Source organism: Pleurodeles waltl, chromosome 5, assembly GCF_031143425.1.
Source record: "Pleurodeles waltl isolate 20211129_DDA chromosome 5, aPleWal1.hap1.20221129, whole genome shotgun sequence".
NCBI lineage: Eukaryota > Metazoa > Chordata > Amphibia > Caudata > Salamandridae > Pleurodeles > Pleurodeles waltl.
The window spans coordinates 63,717,365-63,738,097 of NC_090444.1; the positions used below are offsets into that span (position 1 = coordinate 63,717,365).

A 20,733-nucleotide genomic window follows, 5' to 3' on the forward strand; every position below is an offset into this window, starting at 1 on the left:
ATACAAGCCAGAACAAGGCTTATCTTTCTCAAGAAACACATCAAAGACTAGGAAATCTGGCAGTTAAACTCTCGAAAGAAAGTCCGCTTCAGTGCATCTGTACAAGTCTCTGCTAGTCATGATGTCCTTGGCAATCAATGTAGTACCTCTCGCACAACTGAAAATGAGAACATTGCAGTGGGAGTTACAAAAACAGTGGATCCTAAGTGAAGGATCATTGAGGATATCATAACTATCACTCCCAAGAATGATGGAGATGCTAGCGTGGTGGTCTCAAACCTCCCATCTCTCAAAGGGCCTCACGTTTTTGCCTCAGAAACTCGAATTTGTAATAACGGCAGATGCCTCTGCAAGGCTGGGATGGCCACCTGCAGTGTAGGAAGCTGCCCTGGTGTGTGGTGAGCACCTATGGTGTTAATCCCCTTATACCAGGTCCAGGTATCCCCTATTAGTGAGGTGTAGACAGTGTCTAGGAAGCCAGGGCTCGCTAGGGGTAGCTGTGGATGAGCAGCTAAGACTTATCTAGGAGACATGCAACGCTCATGCAATACCACTGCAGTCACACAGTACTTACACACATGAAAGAACCACACAGTGTTATAAAAATAAAGGTACTTTATTATGATAGCACAAGTACTGAAATACTGTATAGGTAATACTCAACTAGGAGGTGAGTAAACACACTATTATATATACATTAGAAGTCCGTGATTAGCATAGAAAGCAATAGCAAATAGTAAAGCAATAGAAAATAGTGAATGTCCTAGGGGGAGACCAAACCATATACTATAGTAATCTGTAGAGGAGAGCTGGAGCAACTAGGAACCCCAAAAGGTAAGTACCAGTGTGCCCCCCAGCGACCAAGAGAGAAGAGGTAAGTACCTGGTTTTCCCCCAAGCCCAGAGGTAAACTTTGGAAAAGGACTGTGCGCTACCCAAGCAAGACTGGAAGAAACCAAAGGTGAATCCTCACCGAAGAGGACCTGCAAAAGTAGGGGACCAAGTCCAGTTCAAGTTGGATTGTTCGGTTGTGGCAGGAGCCACTACCCACCCTTCTGGAGATGCAGGACCAGGTCGACGGTGGAGACGAGGAGTCGGCTGTGCAGCACTGGAGCAGGAGAAGAGTTCCAGAAGTGATGCAGGCAATGTCCCACGCGGAAAAAGAGTTGCAGTCAGTCAGTGGTGTTGGAAAACCACCAACAAACCTTGGCAAAGGCAAAAAATCGCAGATGAAGAATTGCAGAGATGCCGGGGACTAGCAAGGTCCAGGGAGACTCAACCCAAGCAGGGGAGTCCCAGGTGACCCTCAGCAGTGAGGCGAGTCAGAAGACGAGGATGCAGCCCCCACAGGCAACTCACAGGCAGCAGGCAATAGGGTCGCAGTGAGGCCACTCCGCACACCTGGAGAGGACTCACACGTCGCTGGAGCAGCAGGCACAAGACTGTGCTTTGCAGGGAAGAGTACTGGGGGACGGGGCTCCATGGAGCCTTGGAGGGGGCACAAATAAGCCTTGGTAGCTGCAAGAGTCAAGGTGCCCAGGGGTACTGTCCTGCAAAGAGAGGCAAGGGCTTACGGTCTCCCAAGTTGGACAGCTGGTAGAGAGGACTAAAGGGACCACTCCAGACCACCATGTGTGATGCAGGATCCACGCAGTTCAGGAGGAGAGAGGATCCATGCAGTCGGTCGTTATTGCAGTTAGTGTCTGCGGATGCAGGGGAGTGACTCCTTCACTCCAAGAGAGATTCCTTCTTGCTTCTTGTGCAGGCTGAAGACTCATCGCCCCCAGAGGATGCACAGCTAGGGAAATGTTGCAGTTGCAGGGAAGAGCCGGAGAAACAAATTTGCAGAGCAGAGTCATCGCTGGAGTTGCAGATTGTCTGTTTCTGGAGGGTTCAGTTGCTGTCCCGTTGGCCAGAAGAAGTAAACGAAGCAGAGGAGTCCTGGTGGAATCTTGCACGTCAAATCTGAAGACCCACTCTGGAGGGAGACCCTAAATAGCCCTGGAAGGGGGACTGGTCACCAGCAGGGTGACCACCTATCAGGAGAGGACTGTGACATCAGCTGCCTGACCTGGCCACTCATATGCCCCCACGGGCCTCTGCCCACCTTGGATTCAAGATGGCAGAATCAAGTGGCCACCTGGAGGAGCTCTGGGCACCACCCCTGGGGTGGTGATGGACAGGAGAGTGGTTACTTCCCTTTCCATTGTCCAGTTTTGCTCCAGAGCAGGAACCGGTGGTCCCTAGACTGGTGCAAACCGGTTTATGCAAGGAGAGCACCAAATGTGCCCTTCAAAGCATACTGGTGGCTTGGGGAGGCTTCCCCTCCCAAGCCATGTAACACCTATTTCCAAAGGGAGAGGGTGTTGTCTCCCTCTCCCAAAGGAAATCCTGGCTAAGCAGCAGGAGGGCAGAAACCTATCTGTGGGGTGGCAGCAGCACAGGCTGCCCGGAAAACCCCAGAAGACTGGTGGGAGCAATGCAGGGGGTCCTCTAAGGAGCCCCCAGAGTGCATGGAATCATACAACCAATACTGACAACAGTATTGGGGTATGATTACGACATGTTTGATACCAAACATGCCCAAGTTCGGAGTTAGCATCATGTAGCTGGACACAGGTACATAATGGTACCAGTCCAGTACACGGGTAAAATGGCTTCCCCGCACTTACGAAGTCCAGGGAAATGGAGCTGGAGTTCGTAGGGGCACCTCTGCTCATGCAGGGTTGCCCTCACACACAAGTACTTGCACCCTGCCCTCTGGGGTAGGAGGGCCTGCCATAGGGATGACTTGCAGTGACCTGTAGTGAAAGGGTGCATGCACCTTTTCACGCAGGCTGCAGTGGCAGGCCTGCAAAGACATTTTGCATGGGCTCCCATGGGTGGCACAATACATGCTGCAGCCCATGGGGAACCCCTGGTGCCCCAATGCCCTGCGTACCTAAGTACCATATATGGGGGACTTACATGGGGGCACCAGTATGCCAATTGTGGGGTGTGGTAAGCAACCAAATTTAGGGGGAGAGAGAACACAGTCACAGGGGTCCCGTTTAGCAGGATCCCAGTGAACACAGTTAAAACACACTGACAGCAGTCAAAAAGTGGGGGTAACCATGCCAAAAAGAGGGTACTTTCCTACATGCCGGACTCGCAGATTCAAGGGAAGTCGACTCCACAACAAAAGACCAAGCATATCAACAGGCTAGAACTGAAACCCATCTTTTCTCACTCCGCAAGCCATTTCTTCCAAGGATAGCAGGCTCTTCAGTAGTGCTTCATATGAACAAAATGACCAGCATGCTCTACGATAAGCAAGGGGGTACACGATCATTAACTCTCTCCCAAGAAGCTCAGGATCTGTGGAATAGGTTCACAAAATATCTCTGAGAGCAGAGTATGTGTCCGGAGTAAGCAACACCATAGCAGACACACTCATCAGAAGACAAGACAGTTGCCACGAGTGGTAATTTAATCATATAGGCCCAGATATACTAAGACATTTTCTTGTTGCAAACCCTGTGATTCAGTAAATTGCAGGGTTTGCAACAAGAAATGTTTTTTTTCTAAATTACCATACTCATTGAATGACGAGGAACATATCGCAGAATATCCCAATTGGTTTGGGAAATCATAAGGAATACCTATTTGGAAGGGACGTGTTTAGGGCATCCCCTCCAAATAGCAATTCCTTATGGTATGTATTCATGTTTTACGACTGAATGGGGTCAGAAAACATTCTTATTCTACAGACATCCCAAATGACGTGGTAACCTGTTTGCAGGAACCCTTCCCTTTTGTGAATGGTACCACTGACTACTCTTAAAAACTAGCTTTACAAACTTTTCTCTTTTTTGCAAAGGCAACCTGTTTTCCTTTAAGGAAAACGGGCTGTATTAAAACTAAACTAAAGATTGCATCATTTAAAAGCAATCCCAGACATGGCTCTCTGCTGTCCCTAGCAGGACACCTTTCCTGTGATGGCGGGGAATCGTAGTTGATCGCAATTTGCAATCTACTACATTAATATTCATGAGGTAGGTCCACTGTGATTCAGTGTTTTGTGAACCAACCTATTAGTATATAGATTTGTTCACTAATTATCCTTGGATTCGCTAAAAGTTGGAGCGCATTTTACGACCAACATTTTTAGTGCATTCCAGTGTACGTTCATCTGGCTCAAAAGTGACTACAGCAATATTAACCAAGGGTCGAGGGTTAAATTAATATTTAAAATCAGATTTGAAAATATTGGTTTCGGATCGTTTTTTAAATGAGACCAAGATAGAGTTAAGTCTTACATCCTGAAGCAGATGGTTCCATCATCTTTGGAAAATATTTAGTCATTTTACTTTGCGTTGTATCCCTTCCAGCATTTGCCTACTTCTCATATCTGCATCTTTTGCGTCTTCCAAAGGTAGCAAGCGTTCTTTGTAGCTCCACTCCTGTAGTTTATCAGAACCTCCTTTCAAATCTGATTGATATTGGCACTGTGGAATTAACCACTGAGAGCATTTGAGGGGCTTTTCCGGAACACCTGTTTCCATGCTGTCTAAACAAAAAGGATGAACATATCTATAAAGTGCAAGTCCAGTGCGCACACCCATTGAAGGTGATGTGTTACTGTGTAGCATATTGGAAGAAAACCAGCACTACAGGGAATCATGCTTCTGCATTGCAAATGAGTGTATCTGACAAATGTGAAAACGGCTAGCATTGATGTATTTGGTAGAGTGACATATCTATCAAACAGTATTGCCCCTTGCGTGGCATGTAAAGTAATTTCAATCTAAGCTGATGCATTTGAGTGCAGGGGCACAGTTTCAGTTGGACAGCGGCTCATGTTAAAAGCCAGGGTGTCACGAAGCTACAGTTGATGCTGGCTTGACCTTGCACCTCATGGGAATCTTCTACTGATGTACTGATTGTTCCTCTTTTAGAATTTCAACATCTACAAGCGGATCTTTGTGGACCTGGTCAATGCAAGTGGCATGAACTCTCCAGAGGCGTACCATAACTGGTCCGATCTTCGTGATGTCCTCTTCAATCTGGTGAGTAGGTGGCAACTGGACACAATTTCTGTGTCATAAAGAATGAAGGGTTGGGCATCTTTTCTCTCCCTTGTCCCATAAAACAGGTAGAAGTTGTGATGGTGGCACGTGTGTGACAAAGCTATGTTGCAAACTTTCCAAAAGGGTTTATTAGATTTTGTTCTGTAATTCTTACTTAAATAAATGTATATAAACATAGTAAGACATGCCTATAATTTTACCTAGCTACAATATTTATATCTAGAATACACAAATCTTAAATTGAAGCATACATTTATCCATGCAAAAAATGATAGGGAGGACAACAGAAAGTGTCCACAATAGTTGGTCGCTCATGCTGCTGTATGCTCCATAATGGGCTTGTCGGATGCTGCCTGAGCACTGCTACCTGAATTGTCATCACTACAGAATTCAGCAGTGGATGAAACAAAGGAAAGCCTTTGAGGGTTTTTAATGAGTTAGCATGTCCTCCTTTTTCATGGTTCCTGAGCATGAGAAATCAGGTGTAGCTCTGAAGTACCTTGGTCAACCCTTTGCGTGAGGCTTATTCTGTGTCTGAATATCTAAAGTTATGTTTTGAAATACAGGAGAGATTCACATATTCTGTGCTTTTAGTGGTTTGTATGGGTAGGTGGAAATGTAATCCTGTTTCACAAAATCTGGATCATTTGACATACATGCTTACAAAAGCAGAAAACCACAGTATCCTTTTGGCATTATTGTTATATAAGCAGATCACTTACAAAGATAATAACCATTACAAGGGCTCTCCTTAAAAGGATGCCACACCACTGGTGTTAATTCATACACAACTATTAAATCAAAAATACTTTGTGCAGAATATTCAGCACATCCTTCCAGTTGTTTCTCCTTTCCACTTTGTTTTCCTTGACCACTTGAAAGTAATCTTTGATCCTGTGATACCTTAGAAGTCCATATGAGCAATTCTGGACTTGGGGTAGGCATTGCTTTCACGCTAGAGTAGCATTCATCGTGTCAAAGAGACTGTTCATCTATTGGAGACCCTCTTTACACCACTTCAAGTGCTGGTGCTTCTTTGCAGTGTCTTGGTAATGTACACCAGACCTGTGATGTGTAGTCATCAGTGGGTGTTCCTGAGGTAGGGGCTATCACATGATAAACCGCGTATTTTTTCACAATGACGTAGTGCTTCCTAGTACTCTGTAAACTCTACAACAGACCCTTCAGAGTTGGAGGCAACATCTTCTCCTCCTTGGCTGCATTTCTTAGGCGCTACTGGTTGACAAGGTGTTGGTGGGTGTGAGTTCTTGGTCAGACTGACTTGAACTTGAAGTCTTGTTTTACTGTTCCCTTTGGGTTCAGTTTGTTAGAATTGTTATTCTGAAGAATGCACTGGTTAATGTTCATCAAATGCAGGTTGTGGGAAAGACCTATTTAACCCACTCCAGCACAGCTGCAGATATTATCTAACTGGCACAGCAGGAGCACCCTTAGACACTGAACACACTCAGTATCTTCAGGCCCACAGGCCACATTTGTTTTTAGGATTAGTTGCTGAATCTTGGGGCAGGCACCCTCTTTCCGCTACACAGCAAAAGAGAATTGGCAATTAAACTACCAAAGACCTGCAGTTCTCTTTTGAAGTACTTGGCCGTCTCAGTGTTCCTGGTGTGGCCATATCCAGACTAAACTGTGCAAATGGCATGCAACTGTGCTTCCCACAATATGAAAAAGATAATAATTCACATGATCTTGAAATCTCTTTATCAGATATAAGTACAGTTCTTATTAGACCTCACTTGAGACACAGCTGTGGCGCCCCTATTCAGGAGAGAGTACGTACGTACATGCTACCTTCAGCCTTTGGAGCTTCACCTGGTTGGTTGCCAAATGTAGGTGGTCTTATAGAAGAGGATGTTGTTGTCCTATTTAGGCGTATAGCACTAGGATGCATTGGCACATATGTTTAGAAAAGTATCAAAACCTTGTGTTTTTTGGTCCACTTCACTGTTCCTTTACCTTGTACATGCTGTCTGCAATGATCTGAAGCATCCCTACACCAAGATGGCAGTCACATTAGAAGATCACTTTACAAAATATTCCTAACGTAACATGTGCAGATGCTGACTGGTGAAAGCCCTTGTGCTGTGTTCATTGACTCTCAAATGAAGGCCCTTGAGGTGTGTTGAGAGGCTTACTGATAAAAACCCTTGAGGTGTTTTGCGAAACTGACTGATGAAAGCCCTTGAGGTGTGTTGAGAGACTGACTGATGAAAACCTTTGAGATGTGTTGAGAGGCTGAGTGATGAAAGCACTTGTACTGTGTTGAGAGACTAACTGGTGAAGGCCCTTTTGCTGTTTTCAGGAAAAAACAGATTATGGGAAGCTAGCTCTCTATATAATGCACTAAAAAGAAGTACACCATGCAGAGAGTCCAGTGGATCCCCAGTTGGCTTGCAGAGGCAAAAGTAGATAGGACTGATGCTCTATTATAGCCTTAGAACCCGCCGTAGCGGGCTCTACTGGCTATTAAAGGCCCGCTCCCCGCGTTAAATGCCCGAGCCGAAGGCGAGGGCATTTAACAAGGGAGAGGGACTTTAATAGCCGGTAGAGCCCGCTACGGCGGGTTCTAAGGCTATTAGAACATTCTGCCACTCAGGGCAGAATGTTCTATTAAAAAAAAAAAATGTTCACGGAGCCCGAGGGGATTAAAATCCCCTCGGGCTCCGTGAGGCTTTGTTCACAGCTGTTGCTGTGAACAAAGCGAACATTGGAATGTTGGCGCTGCGGGCTTTTACCGGCCAGTAAAAGCCCGGAGCACTCCATTGTTTTCAATGGAGCCCCCAGCATTCCAATGTTCTAATTTGTGGTAGTGTGGGCGAGCAGTTGGTCTTATCAGAGGGTAGTGCTAAGCCTTTGTTGTTCTCACAGAGGCAATAAACAAGACACACACTCAAAGAAAAAATCCAAGAAGAGATTAGAAAAATAGAAAATGTTTCAGACCCAGGAACTTCGTAATCAGGTAAGTAAGTTTTCAATCAAGAATACTTTTTAGATGCGATTCTCAGAGTTCCTCAATGTTAACCTGTAGAGGAAAAGAAAATTCAGCAAACACACAGTTAACAACTCAGAGGGTTAAGGTAAGTACTGGGCACTGATTAGATCTACACCAGCAGATCACTCTGGGCGGCAGTGGGGCGGCTGGGTGCTGGGGTGCAGTAAAGCTTTGGGTGCCGAATGGTTTTAAATTAGTGTTGGTCCTTGTGACAAACAGGCTGCAGCCTCTGTCTAGGGAGCCATCCGGGACAAACGAGCATGTAAGCTGCAAATGCGGGGGGCTCAGGTACATAGGTGCACCTTTGGCCCTCTTCTCCAGGGCCGAGGGGCGACGGATGTCGGTGTGTCCTTAGGCGTCTGATTTCCTTATCCGGGAGCACTCTTGGTCAGGGGGGACCTGCGTGTTGAGGCTGTAAGCATCATTGGGGAGTCAGTCATGGGTGGACGCAGGGTGGATTCCAGCTCAGTAGCTGGGGGACGTTGTTGGCACCTGGTATCAGATCAGGTCGTGAACAACGGGTGCAGTGGTTCCTGGAAGTGTCGAGTTTTCTCTCACCACAAGGCCGCAGGAGCGGGGGCCTGCGTGCACATGCTGCAGACGACTTGGGGGATTCCAAAATGGGTGAGTCCAGGCTGGATTCTGACTCTGGACAGCTAGGGAACCTTGTTGGCACTGTTGGTTTCCTTCACCTGGGGTCGTGGACATTGGGTCCAGTGGTCACTTTGGATGTTGGGTCTTTGCTGTTCCTGAGGCTGCAGAGTCCTTTCTTGAGGCTTTGTTGCAGAGCAGGTCTGCTGCTCACGGAGGCTCAAGTCTTTATGGAAGGCAGGTAGTCCTAGTGAGTTTCTGGATGTTCAGCTGCAGAATGAGTCGTCTTTTTGGGAGGAGTCTGTCGAGGTCAAAAGGTAGGCCGGTGGGGCTGGCACCAGGTCAGCTGCTTCTTTTCCTTTTCTGCAGATGCAACTCCTATGTCTATTTCTTCATAGGTCAACTGAATCTGAGATCTAGGGTTCAGGGGTGCCACCCAAAACTCAATGTCGGGGCGTTACAGGGAGTGCCAGGTGGTAGCAAATGAGCTGACCACCTTTAGGGTGACTACACCCTTTCTATGACCTTTTCGGCTTGGAAGTGGGCATAACCCTAACCCTAGTGGCGTAATTCCTTCCAAATAAAGATGGAGGGATTTAAAAAGTGGAGTCCACTTCAGCTTGCCCACCTTAGAGGTGGGACTGGCATGAAGTGGTCACACATCCTAATCTGCCTAATTTTTCTACCTGTGCTGCCACCAAAAGTGGGGTCAGGACGGGGGGGTCGATCATCTCCACCATCTGAAGAGGCCTGGGTCGCATTAGAAAGGGCGGATAGGCGTTTGAAGCTCCCCGCCTTGTAATGTCCATCCTGCCTGGGTGAGGTGAAAACACCCTTGCCCAGTGCAGGCTTTTAACCCTCAAGAGTGCTGGGGGGTGGGCGGGTCCACAAACTTGCCTATGATGGCTGAACTCGTCAGGACCAGTCAATCAACACACTAGTAGCTGCTAGTTTTTCAGAGGACACCTCTAAGGTGTCCTCTGGGTGCATTTATTAATAAATCCGTCCCTGGAATCACTGAGGGTTTATTAAGCTGAGATGTTTGATACCAAACATCCCAGGGTTCAGTGAAGCCATCATGTAGCTTGGAAACTCTTAGTGACCGATGTCCAGCACTTATATTTAAAATGGTTTCCCTGTTCAGTTACTATGTCTCAGAATCGACAGAGACATCGCAGGGGCATATCGGCTCATGCATATATGCCCCCCTCACATGTGTCCTGATGCACCCTGGGTTGACTTACACCTGGCACATGCAGTGGTAGGGGACCTGGCACACAGGGCTGTGTGACAGGTCGTGTTTTCAATTTTTCCTGCACCAACACACACATTCTATGATGGCAGCACTGTGTGGGTTTGGTGAGGGCTCCCTGGGGTAGCACAACTGGTGCTGCAGCCCTTGGGTACCTTCCTTAGTACCCCAGGCTCTAGGCACGAGGGGTACCATTTATTAGGTACTTAGAGAGTGTGCCAAGGGTGGACAACAACTGTTCAGTTTTGGGAAAGAGATCTGGTACCGGGGACATGGTTAGCAGGGATCTAGTGCACTTCCAGTCGAAATCACATCAGAAACCAGGCAAACAATTGGGACTAACCATGCCAAAAAAGGTGCTTTCCTACACAGATGAAAGCCCTTGTGTGAATGACGAGGTTGACACCAAGCTGACCTCAGACTGGTGGATGCTGTGGATTCTGTAAAAAGAGCAGCCTTTCGTTATCTTCATTCTTTGCATTTGATCTGGTGTATTTAGAGGTGTAAGAAGTTCCATCCAAACCCTTATGTTTTGGAGTTTTATAAGCCTGTGTCCTTTCTGTTTTGTTCTTTTTATACAGTGTGAAAACCTGGTAAAATCCAGTGAAGCCAATTCGCCTGCTCATGAGGAGTTTGAACAGATGCTGCTCATTGCACACTATTATGCCACCCGCTCTGCCTCGCAGGGAGTGAAGCAGCTGGTAAGTGTGTTCAGGACCAAGGGCGACATGTCGGACCACCGCTGTATGTTTGGTGCAGTCATCAGCATTGTATAATGGTAAAACAACTTACGGAGCACTGTTTATCTTAGGGGGGCTCTTATGTATGAACAATTCTGTTCTGTGTTTGGAAGTGGGAAACACTCTTTTGGTGCAGCCTGAAAATTCAGCCTTTCTTGAACAGTTATAGATTTTATTAGAACAAATGTAAATGGATGCATGCCTTTGTCTGGAACTGAAGGAAATAGTGTGACTCCAAACGCTGTATTGTGCCATCTGTGCATGTCATTTTCAGTCCATTCAAGGATTGGCATCACAGCTTTGAGGGCAAATGTATTCTACAAATGGAGGTTCTACTTGATGCTGGTTTCTTTGCACAATTGTTAGCATCAAAATATCCCACCTGTTAGAAGTGGCACGGGGAGGAGGAGAGATGCTATTTATTATCAGTTTGTTGCTCTAGAGGCACAGATGTTACAACACCTGAAAATTGTTGTTGTGTTCCTCACACAATACCTTCAGATTCCTTTTCTATGCCTGGGTGAATGGACTCTGAAAACAACTGTGGGCATTGCCCACCATTCATGCAAATTCACATTTTTTGGGGTTTCTCTCTTGTTTTATTGTTTTCCTTTCTTTTTCCCCTAACTAGAAAAAGGCAATAACTTTCTTACTGTTACAACAGTGCTTAAAAGGGAGTCTTTGGTTAGCCACAAGAGTGTGAGATTGTTTATAGGTAATTTCTCTCAGATTTCCCCAGCACAAAACCGACCTAGCAATCATATATGAGGCTGCGTATCACTCGCAGTAGCCTGTTAACCCTGTTAACCAGGGCCGTAGCTAGTATTATAATGCCCATGTTGATCAATGAGATCAGTTGGTAGCTAGCACAATGTATTTGGGTCTGTGGGGTTTAGTAAGATTGGTGCATTATTTAAGATGGATGTCAGGGTCTGTCATTATTATGCCTCTCGATGGGTCCTTCCAGACGGCTCATAGGATCGACACTGAGGTGATGGATATGTTTGTGTTGAATATGTTAATTTGGACGTGAGATCTTTACAGAGTTCTATTAACTTCCTTGTAATAAATTTTCTGCTGTGATGATGACACTGAGGAGATGTTATGATATGTGTATTTGTGATGTGCAAAATCACCCCAAGGGTGTCCTGGCACTGAATGTTCGAATGGCTGAGCACCAGTGGACATAGGTATGCTCGATAGTCTGCAGTCTCATGTTTCAGGGGTCGAGTCGGGTAGGAAGTACAGAGGCATTGGAGAATGGAGATAGATGAGGATAATAGCTTCTCTGGCATCAACCACTGTCATAAGGTCTCAGTGAGCTCAAGGCCTCCAGTGCTCAGAATGCTCAGGTGCTGATGGCAAACGTGAGTCTGAGGCTCTTCAAAATCTTTCCATCTTTCGTCTGAACTAGGAGTCAAACCGTACAGCAAGAGAGTTTGCACATTGAGGCTCTATTGAGGTACAATAGAAAGCGGTGTCTGTTCATAGCTATCATACGGGAAAGGCATCTGAGTGAGGTGTCAGGTGACAGTTCTGTTGATACATCTAATTCGGGGACCCATTAAATGTATTGTTTGGCAGATGGGCAAATCGTCACCCAAAGTTAGGAGAGCACTCAAGCCAAGCAGAAAGCAACAATCATTCCTAAGTAATATATTTATAGAGTCCTCATATCCCTAGAGGAGGTACTGGATATTGTGCCTGCGATCAAGATTCCCATGAGTTAGAGGCACCCCTTTCTAGTTTGTTGATGGTGTTACCTCAGCTGCAGTATGTCAGCCTGGGCTTGATCATCTACCCACCTACCTGTGGTGTTGAAGTGATGCTCAGGAGCAGGACCACAGTCTGTGGTGATCAGTCTGATGGATTTGCCAAAAGCTGTGATGAACCATTCTCTGGCCAGTTTGGTTCTTCAAGATAGTGCTAGAGTTGGAGGGAAGGCAGACTCTTGGGCATTGGCTTCTTGATCTGGGATTTTGTAGGGCACATTGTAAGTAGTCTGGATACATCTAAAGACCGAGAGTAGTCCTTGTGATATGGTCTGTATGAAATCTGAGATTGAAGCTGCCTATGATATCAGTGCCCAGGATAAAGTGACATACTTTGCACAAAGGGCCAAGTGAAGTGTTGACTTTCCATCTTTTTGTAGAGGCTTTTAACAATCCCCTCATAAGCATCTGCAAGGGTAGTGCTGAGGTAAGAGACCTGTGTTGGTGGGAAATCAAATTAACCTGACTAATTACCCAGTGGTAGATTTTTCAGTGGTTCTTGCTGCTAGTTCAAGAGCAAGGGGTTAATGTTTTGCTTTTTTGCCTCTTCATTTTCCGATAGAAGAGATGCAAAGAAGGTTCACGAGCACTCAGTGCTGCCAGTATTCTGGCCAGTGTAGCAGATCGGAAGAAAGAGATTGAACATTTACCTGAGGACCCTGCAGATGTTTGAACATAGGTGGCTCATGACATGGATTTGTGCAAGCATATCCTAAGTCTGATTTTGCTTTGGTTCATTTTATTGTGAAGGGAATGGTTGCTTTCTCTGTTACAAAGTGTTATTCTAGACTAGGATGTCAAGATTTTGCTGGATGTGCAGTCTTACATTTTGTACATATCTCTGCTAGGTTGTCTGGGAATAAGATTGACCATGCACCACAGGCATTTCAGGTGTCTAGCTAGAACAGAAGATTTTTGATTTTATGTAAATTCCTTTGACAAGGGTCATTATTTTGTTTCGTAATCATTTCATTGGCGTGGGTAAATAAAGCAAAGGACAGCGGCTGATGCTTCGACTGCAGTATATCTGTGACCCATGCAAACTGTTTTAATACTCCGCTTACACTAAGTTAGACCAAAGGAGGCAGATTTGTGATTGTTTTATTTAAATGAAACGACCTGAACTTGTACTGGGAGGCATTTTTAACACCAGTGGAATTTTAATAGATGATAAAAATTTGTCTGGCCATCACATTTTCATTAGACCTTGGAATATAGTTCTGAGAGCATTCTCCACCCAGATAACCTCTCCTTAGAATTAAGGCAGAAAGAGAAAAGTCATCTCTGCAGACTGGTTAAGAAGGCATTTTGTCACAACTTTAGGAAGGAAAAACAGATTTTCTCTCAAATGTATCTTGTACTTAGAAAGGACTTTGCATATTTTCCCTGAATCTTCCGAATTCAAAGATCTTGATAGTCCGACGTCTTTGGCTTATTGTAGCGGTGAGTACCCCTTTCTGATAAAACATCTGTGCCATAAAGGGAGCCTACCACATAGGATATTGTCCCTTTATTTTACTGGACTAATCATTGAAGTAGTTCATAGGTTTTTTCCGCATGGTGCAGTGATAGTTTCCACGTGGTGCAGTGGGTCCCTCAAGCAAGGATTAGAATTAAATCAGTACAGAGGCCACTGAGGAGTCTGTAGTTGTCAGACCTAGTCCAAAACAAGGGTTTCCTGATAGTGTTTGCCAGGATCTGGTGGTGCGGGCACAGGTTGCTAAGCTGTGGAGAGCGCAGGAACTTCCAGAGTGTTTTGGAGAACATGAATGTGAGAGGCCTTTGGTTCCACAGAGAACATTTGTTGCAACTCTGAGCAGTGAAGTTGATGCTAACAGCTTTTTCCCCCTCAATTGCAAGGCACACAGGTTTTTATGTTGACAGAAATATCATTGATATGCATTATGTTAACATGTACGAGAGAGGTGATTTTCTAGCATTGTATCTTTCATAAATTGACATGCCTCTATCCATTGTGGAAACATCCTGTTTCCTTTGTGACTTTAAAGAGAACTCCGGTAGATCTATTAGAATAATTCCAATTCTTGATCAGTCATTGAAGGGAAGATGTGCCAATGTGGAAAATCCTACATCCTCCTTGGTGAACATGGAGAAAAGTACAAAGCACCAGTTTTAATTAGTGCACACCATCTGAATCAATCAAAATCTGAATCTGTGGTTACTTTGACACTGCAGAGGTCTAGGAATCCATCCACAACATGTACGATTCCTCTAGACAGGGAAATTAGGCACTGGAACACTATGGATAAAAAGGTGAATTCTAGAGCCCATTCCTCAGTATTGCCAAAGCATCTACAATAGAAGGCAGGAGTGACATTACACCATGACTGCAAAAATTATGTAAAGAGTTGAAAGGGGTTCTTATCAATGCTGAAGGAACATGAAATGTTTTCACTTGTAGATGGAGTTGTGGATTTGGCAACTGCAGACTTTAGGCAAACGGAAATTCTGCTACCATGAAACAATACAAATGGCTAAGAATTACTTTGTTTAGTTTAGAAGTACAGTAAACATTCTGGCTATTCCATTCACAAACAATAAAGGCTGATGAAGTTACAGCTAGGTCATTAAGCTCTTAAGTGTGGTCGTACAGTAGGAGCAAGCATACAGTTCAAAGAACAGTAGAACTCCGCTTCAAGCTATGTTTAGCCGCTAATCACAAAAAAGTCAATTTTGACCCTTACTGCAAACGAAGTGTGGCCTGTTCACAAACTGCACTTTGTAATGCGTAAAATAGTAGGGCTCATGTTCTACAAAATGCAATTCGCAAACCTATATGTGGAGATCACCACCTCCGCCTCTTATTTTGTCTGTGTGAAGATCCCCGCCACAGTGGTGGAGATCTCTGCACATGTAGACAAACGTTTCAGCAGTAAACATGGGAGAATGAGGGGGGAGTGGCTGGAATACTACTAAATGTATGGGGTTTAGCAAAATTTGAATGGGTTTGAACAGAAACTTCTATTAAAATATTTAAAATAATTTAAATGAATCCCAAAATGTACAACATATTAAATAAAATGTTCGTGAATGTGGAATTCCGAATTGTTGTTTAAAATTATTTTTAAAGTGATTTTATATATTTAATCCATTTAAATTAATTATTTAAAACATTTGTTGAGTTTATGTGTTGTAACATTGTATCGTTTTAGGTTTAAAGTAAATACTTACTTAAGAACAATAAACTTGAATTGTTTTTGCAATGCTGCCACAGTAGCAGAGATGTCCACCTACATATACAAAGTTACTAGAAGTAACATTACACTCATAAATCCTGTTGCAGGAGGCTCCACCAACTGATTTCAGGTGGTGGAGGTTTGTAAGTCTACACCTAGGTTTGAATCTACACTCAGAAATGGTGTAGAGCAAAACGTGTAGAGATACACCTAGGGGTAGAAATGAATATACAAATTAGTAAAAAAAAAAAAAAAAAAAAGTGTCTATTTACCTTTGTTTATAGCCTCCTGTGTTTCAAGCCAGGATAAGTTTTAGTTTACCTGTCACTTGAGAGAGGGCAAACATTAATGCATTCAAGCTGATGCTGTGAGAAAGCTGAAAGAGCTGCTGGGCTGCGTGTGCTCTTACATTCACCTGCTACCACAGTGTCGTTTAAGAGTGTAACCAATTCAGGAAAAGTTCGACAAACCGATTCAAGCAGAACGATGCTAAGGCTACAAAGTATTTATCACTCTGCAGATAATCTGCTGTACAATGGTAGAGAATCACAAATAATATTTTTGTGGACAGACAGGTCTCTGCACCTGCAAGTGTTCCTTACGACAGTTGCATCTTTGACAGGAAGGGGAACGTTCCTGATGGAATACATGGAAGCGGCCTGTGGCCTCCAGAAGGGTCAGCAGTGCACACATATCTGCTTGAAAAAGGCATACTAGTGCTCACCGCAGTGTTTTCCTGTGTAGGAAACAAGAGCGAGGTGGTACATACCAACAATATTACCACAATGTTATATTAGAAAACAGTGAGGAATTAAATCCATTTTTGCTGTCAAGGGAAGCTCAGCATCTTTGTACCTAGCCTATCGGAGAAAAGCTGGACATCTAAGTGGAATATGCACTCGGAACAAACAGTACTTCTGCAGACTGTCTGAGCTGATACATGCTTCAAACCACGGGTGGCAACTGGATGACAAACAGCTGTGTCTGGTATTTCAGAGAGCCTGTCGGCCACAGCAAAATTTAACTGCGAAAAACCTCAACAGCAACTACCGTCTATTCAGAAGTAGGTGGTGCTATGTCCAGGATCAAGAGGAAAGGCCTTTTCAATGGAGTGATAAGCGAACTTCCTGCCTGCATCTCCTCCAATACCTTTGACCACAAGAGTGCCCTGCAAGTTTAAAACAGAACACTGCAAGGTGAGCCTAACATCTCCACCCCCATAGCTCAGGCAACACTGGAAGTCTCAGCTGTGGCAGGTGTTGGTAGACGAATTCTAGTGAATTGTCATTTTCTATCACGTGGCAAGGATCAAATGACCACGGTGACCCACAGTCCTTACACCTTACACCCTCGCTGCTCAGGACTTAGTTTGGCAAACTTGAAATATCAGAGGTTTGCAGCCAACTATTGATAGCATCCAGGACACAAGATGTATGTATTAAGTTGGAGTCGATTTTCAGTGTGGGCTTGTGAAATCAACTGGATCCAATAAACCTAGCTACATATCAGTCTCTGCTGTGTTTATTATAGGGTGTCAGACCATGCCTTAAACATTCTTCAAACAGTGTTCATCTTGCAGCAATATCTCCTTGCCTCTGAAAGTCTGGTCAAATTTCACTATTTTGACAAGATTAATTATGGAATTCATGAGACGGCTATTTCGCAAGTTTCCTCCAGTGGCTAAACCACCACCTGCTGGATTTGAGAATTCAACATTGTTCTTACAGCCCTTAAAAAGCCCCATTTAAACAGACTGATAAAACATAAATAAAACCCTTGCTATGGAAAACAGCATTTTTGCTAGCAATAACTTTTATTTTGATAAGGAGAGTGAGTGAGCCTCAATGTTTTGGGTTTTTTTTGTCCCCAAAGAAAAATAAACAAATACAATATACAATTAGACCTTCTTCTTCAATTGGAGAGAGACATTTCCCCCGTTTATCACCCAAAAAAGAAGCATTGACTTAATACATCAGTCATTAGCCATAAGCCAGTTCCGAAATTGTCCACAGATAACATTCCCTTTCCTCCTAGCCAATCTCCCCTTCCGTTCGTACAGGGAAATCTCCAGATGATACACTGATATTAACCTGCCCAGCCACTGCTGCCAAGATGGTGGTTGCATACTCAGCCATACGGAGGAGACACATAATCGATATACCACCATGGCAAGAAAAATAAACGCCCTCTGTCGTCCCCTTGTTTGTTCAGCAACCCCTAGAACCATGATTTCTGGGGTAAGGACCACGTCATATCCCAAAATTTCTTTTATCACAAGTTGCATACCATCTCTCAATGTCGTTAATTCTCTGCACGTAGCAAACCTATGGATTACATCTGTTCCATGGTCCCCGCATCTTGGACAATTAGTTCCGCGTGACCCCCCCACTTGGCAAGGTGGGCCGGTGTATAATACAAGTCAAACACAGTTTTATAATGTTGTGCCTGTAAAGACGAAGAGAGTAACATAGTATGACCTAACTCGAGTGACTTAAGAAAATTAACACTTCCATCCACCAGTTTACCGCTCCACCGTTCAGTATGCTTCCCCAAGTCATCGGGTTGCTCTGCCATTAATAAGAAGTAGATTACTTTGATAGTCATGTTAGATTCTCCTAGAATATTTTTTAGTAATTGGTTGCTTTTATACCCCTGTGGCCCACCCGTTTTCTTGCTCAAAAAGTCTTGTACCTGTAGAAATTTTAAATAATCCCTTTGTTCTAAGCCATACCATTCTTGAAGACTAGTAAATGTCTTTATTCCAGCGTCATCAAAAAAGTCTCCTAGCCTCGCTATACCTTTGGAGGTCCATTTTACCATATAGTTATCCTTAAAAATTTCCGGGAGCAACGGATTATTCTTAATTAGGGTATAGTAGTTGAATCTTCCGAGCCCATTCTTTGTACGCCACGGCCGCCAACATTTATAGGCCGCCTCGAATACCTTGTACCGGGTTTTCTATTAATACCCTGGTTCGTGGAAAGTTAACAAGCACCCCTTTGAGGCAGAACCCACAAGCAGTTCGTAGATATTAGGGATATTGGGGATACTTTCCACCCTGTTCTTCCCTGGTCTTTCCCCCCATAATGGGCGCATATATTGGAATGCAGCTGCCAATTGATATAACTTCAAATTAGGCAAGGCCCACCCCCCCTTTTCGCGAGGTAGAGACATGAGCTTGGCCGATCTTCTGCACTTGCCATATGCCCAAATAAATCTCATAATTATCTGTTCCATATCTTCAAACCGAGATTTTGTAAAGTTCAAGGGTATGGTCCGGAATAGATGCAATAATTTGGGGAGATAAATCATTTTGACCATATTACACCTCCCTATTATAGTCATATGCAAATTATTCCATCTATACATATCATTTTTAGCCTTTGCCAATATTGGATCTAAGTTCAGACTGATGATTTCTCCTACTCTTGGTGAGATACTGATGCCCAGGTATACTGCATGCTCCACCCTCCGATTGTCCTGTGAGTTTGTATATTGATTCATCAATAGCTGAGTTTTAGATCTATTTAACAAATACCCAGAAAATGTCCCAAACTTGGTCGGGACCTCTTCGATTTCTTTCAGTGCTACATCCGGGTTGGAGGTTATAATGGCAATATCATCCGCATAAGCCAGGACTTTTGTATCCCAACCATATCTTCGTACCGGGATAATCTGCTTATTCCCTTCAAGCTGTCTGAGCAGAGGATCTATATATAAGGCAAACAAAGCGGAGAGCATGGGCATCCCTGCCTAGTGCCTCTCCCCACTTGGATGCATCCAGACTGCCCTCCCATTAATTGTATTCTTACTCTCTGGGACTTATACATGGCTTTTATTGCCACAATAAACTTTTCTCAAAGCCATATTTCTCCATAACCTTCCAGAGATATTTCCAGCTAACTCAGTCAAATGCTTTCTCAGGGTCTAACAGGGCAACAGCCATGGGCTTGTCCGCCACTTCTGTTGCATCAAACAGCGTAATAACTCTTTGAATATGTTCTGCCGTATCTCTACTGGGGACAAATCCATGTTGTCGGGGTATTACCAACTTCCTGATTACTACGGATAATCTGGCAGCAAATATTTTAGAATAAACTTTAGCATCGCTATTGATTAATGTTATTGGCTGATATGAGGCCGGAATCTGCGGGGCCTTCCCTTTCTTTAGAAAAACTACTATATTAGCCATTCCCCATGAAGGCGGGGTCATTCCACCATTCTGTACCTGGATAAACAGCTCAAGCATCAGTGGACGTAACTCTATTTTAAAGGTTTTGTAGAACTCTATCGGAATTGCATCAAGGCCAGAAGCTTTGCCAGTGGCCAGTTCACTTAATTCCTTGTCTATTTCTAAGCTACCAATCTGACCCTCCAGTTGCGGGTAATCCTCTTCTGAAACTGTGTTAAGCCTGATGGGGCTAAGAAATTCCTGCATCTCTATTAATGAGAATGCAGCTGTATCGTTATAGAGGTCAGTATAAAACCCCTGGAACACCTTCCTAATACCATCAGTATCTGTCACTATTTGTCCTTGTTGGTTTTGAATCTCTCTAATGACCCCCGCTGCAGCTTTATGGCTTGCCCTTACCGCCAACAGGTACCCAGTTCTTTCACCAAACTAATACCTTTCCGAGCGTTGCGCAAGGTATTTTCCAGCTACTCTTTCTGCATTAACCTCATTTATTGCTGCCCTTGCTACAGCAATCCGCTCCTGGATATTCTTCGTATCTTCCCCTGTTTCTATGGCTATAATCAACTGTATTTCTAAGTCTCTGAGCTTCACATGCGAGTCTCTTATTTTCCTTTGGGCCTTTTTTTGTTTACTCAAGCTAAAGCTTAAATTTGCTCCCCGTACCCCTGCCTTCAGAGTATCCCAGACTATCTCTATAGGAGCAGATCCTACGTTAATCTCTAAGGATTCCACTATCCAATTCCTCATATAAAATAGGAATTCAAAGTCACTGAGAAGCCCCCTTTCAAAAGTCCATCTCCTGATTTTATGTTCTAGACCATCTAATTCCAAGTCCAATACCAGTGGATTATGGTCAGACATAATCCGTGGGTATAATTCCATGCTAGCCTGTGATAACAGTT

The 20,733-nt window shown here is 44.2% G+C and overlaps 1 protein-coding gene across 2 annotated transcripts in view; it reads left to right on the plus strand.

The window, feature by feature from the left end:
* The window catches only part of IFT172 (intraflagellar transport 172), a 589,829-nt gene that overhangs the window by 468,257 nt on the left and 100,839 nt on the right, over window positions 1–20,733 (plus strand). For both annotated transcript variants that reach the window (XM_069233572.1, XM_069233571.1), the window contains exons 41-42: window positions 4,937–5,047; window positions 10,509–10,628. In XM_069233572.1, coding sequence (XP_069089673.1) covers window positions 4,937–5,047; window positions 10,509–10,628 — 231 coding nt within the window. The remainder of the gene's footprint in view (window positions 1–4,936; window positions 5,048–10,508; window positions 10,629–20,733) is intronic.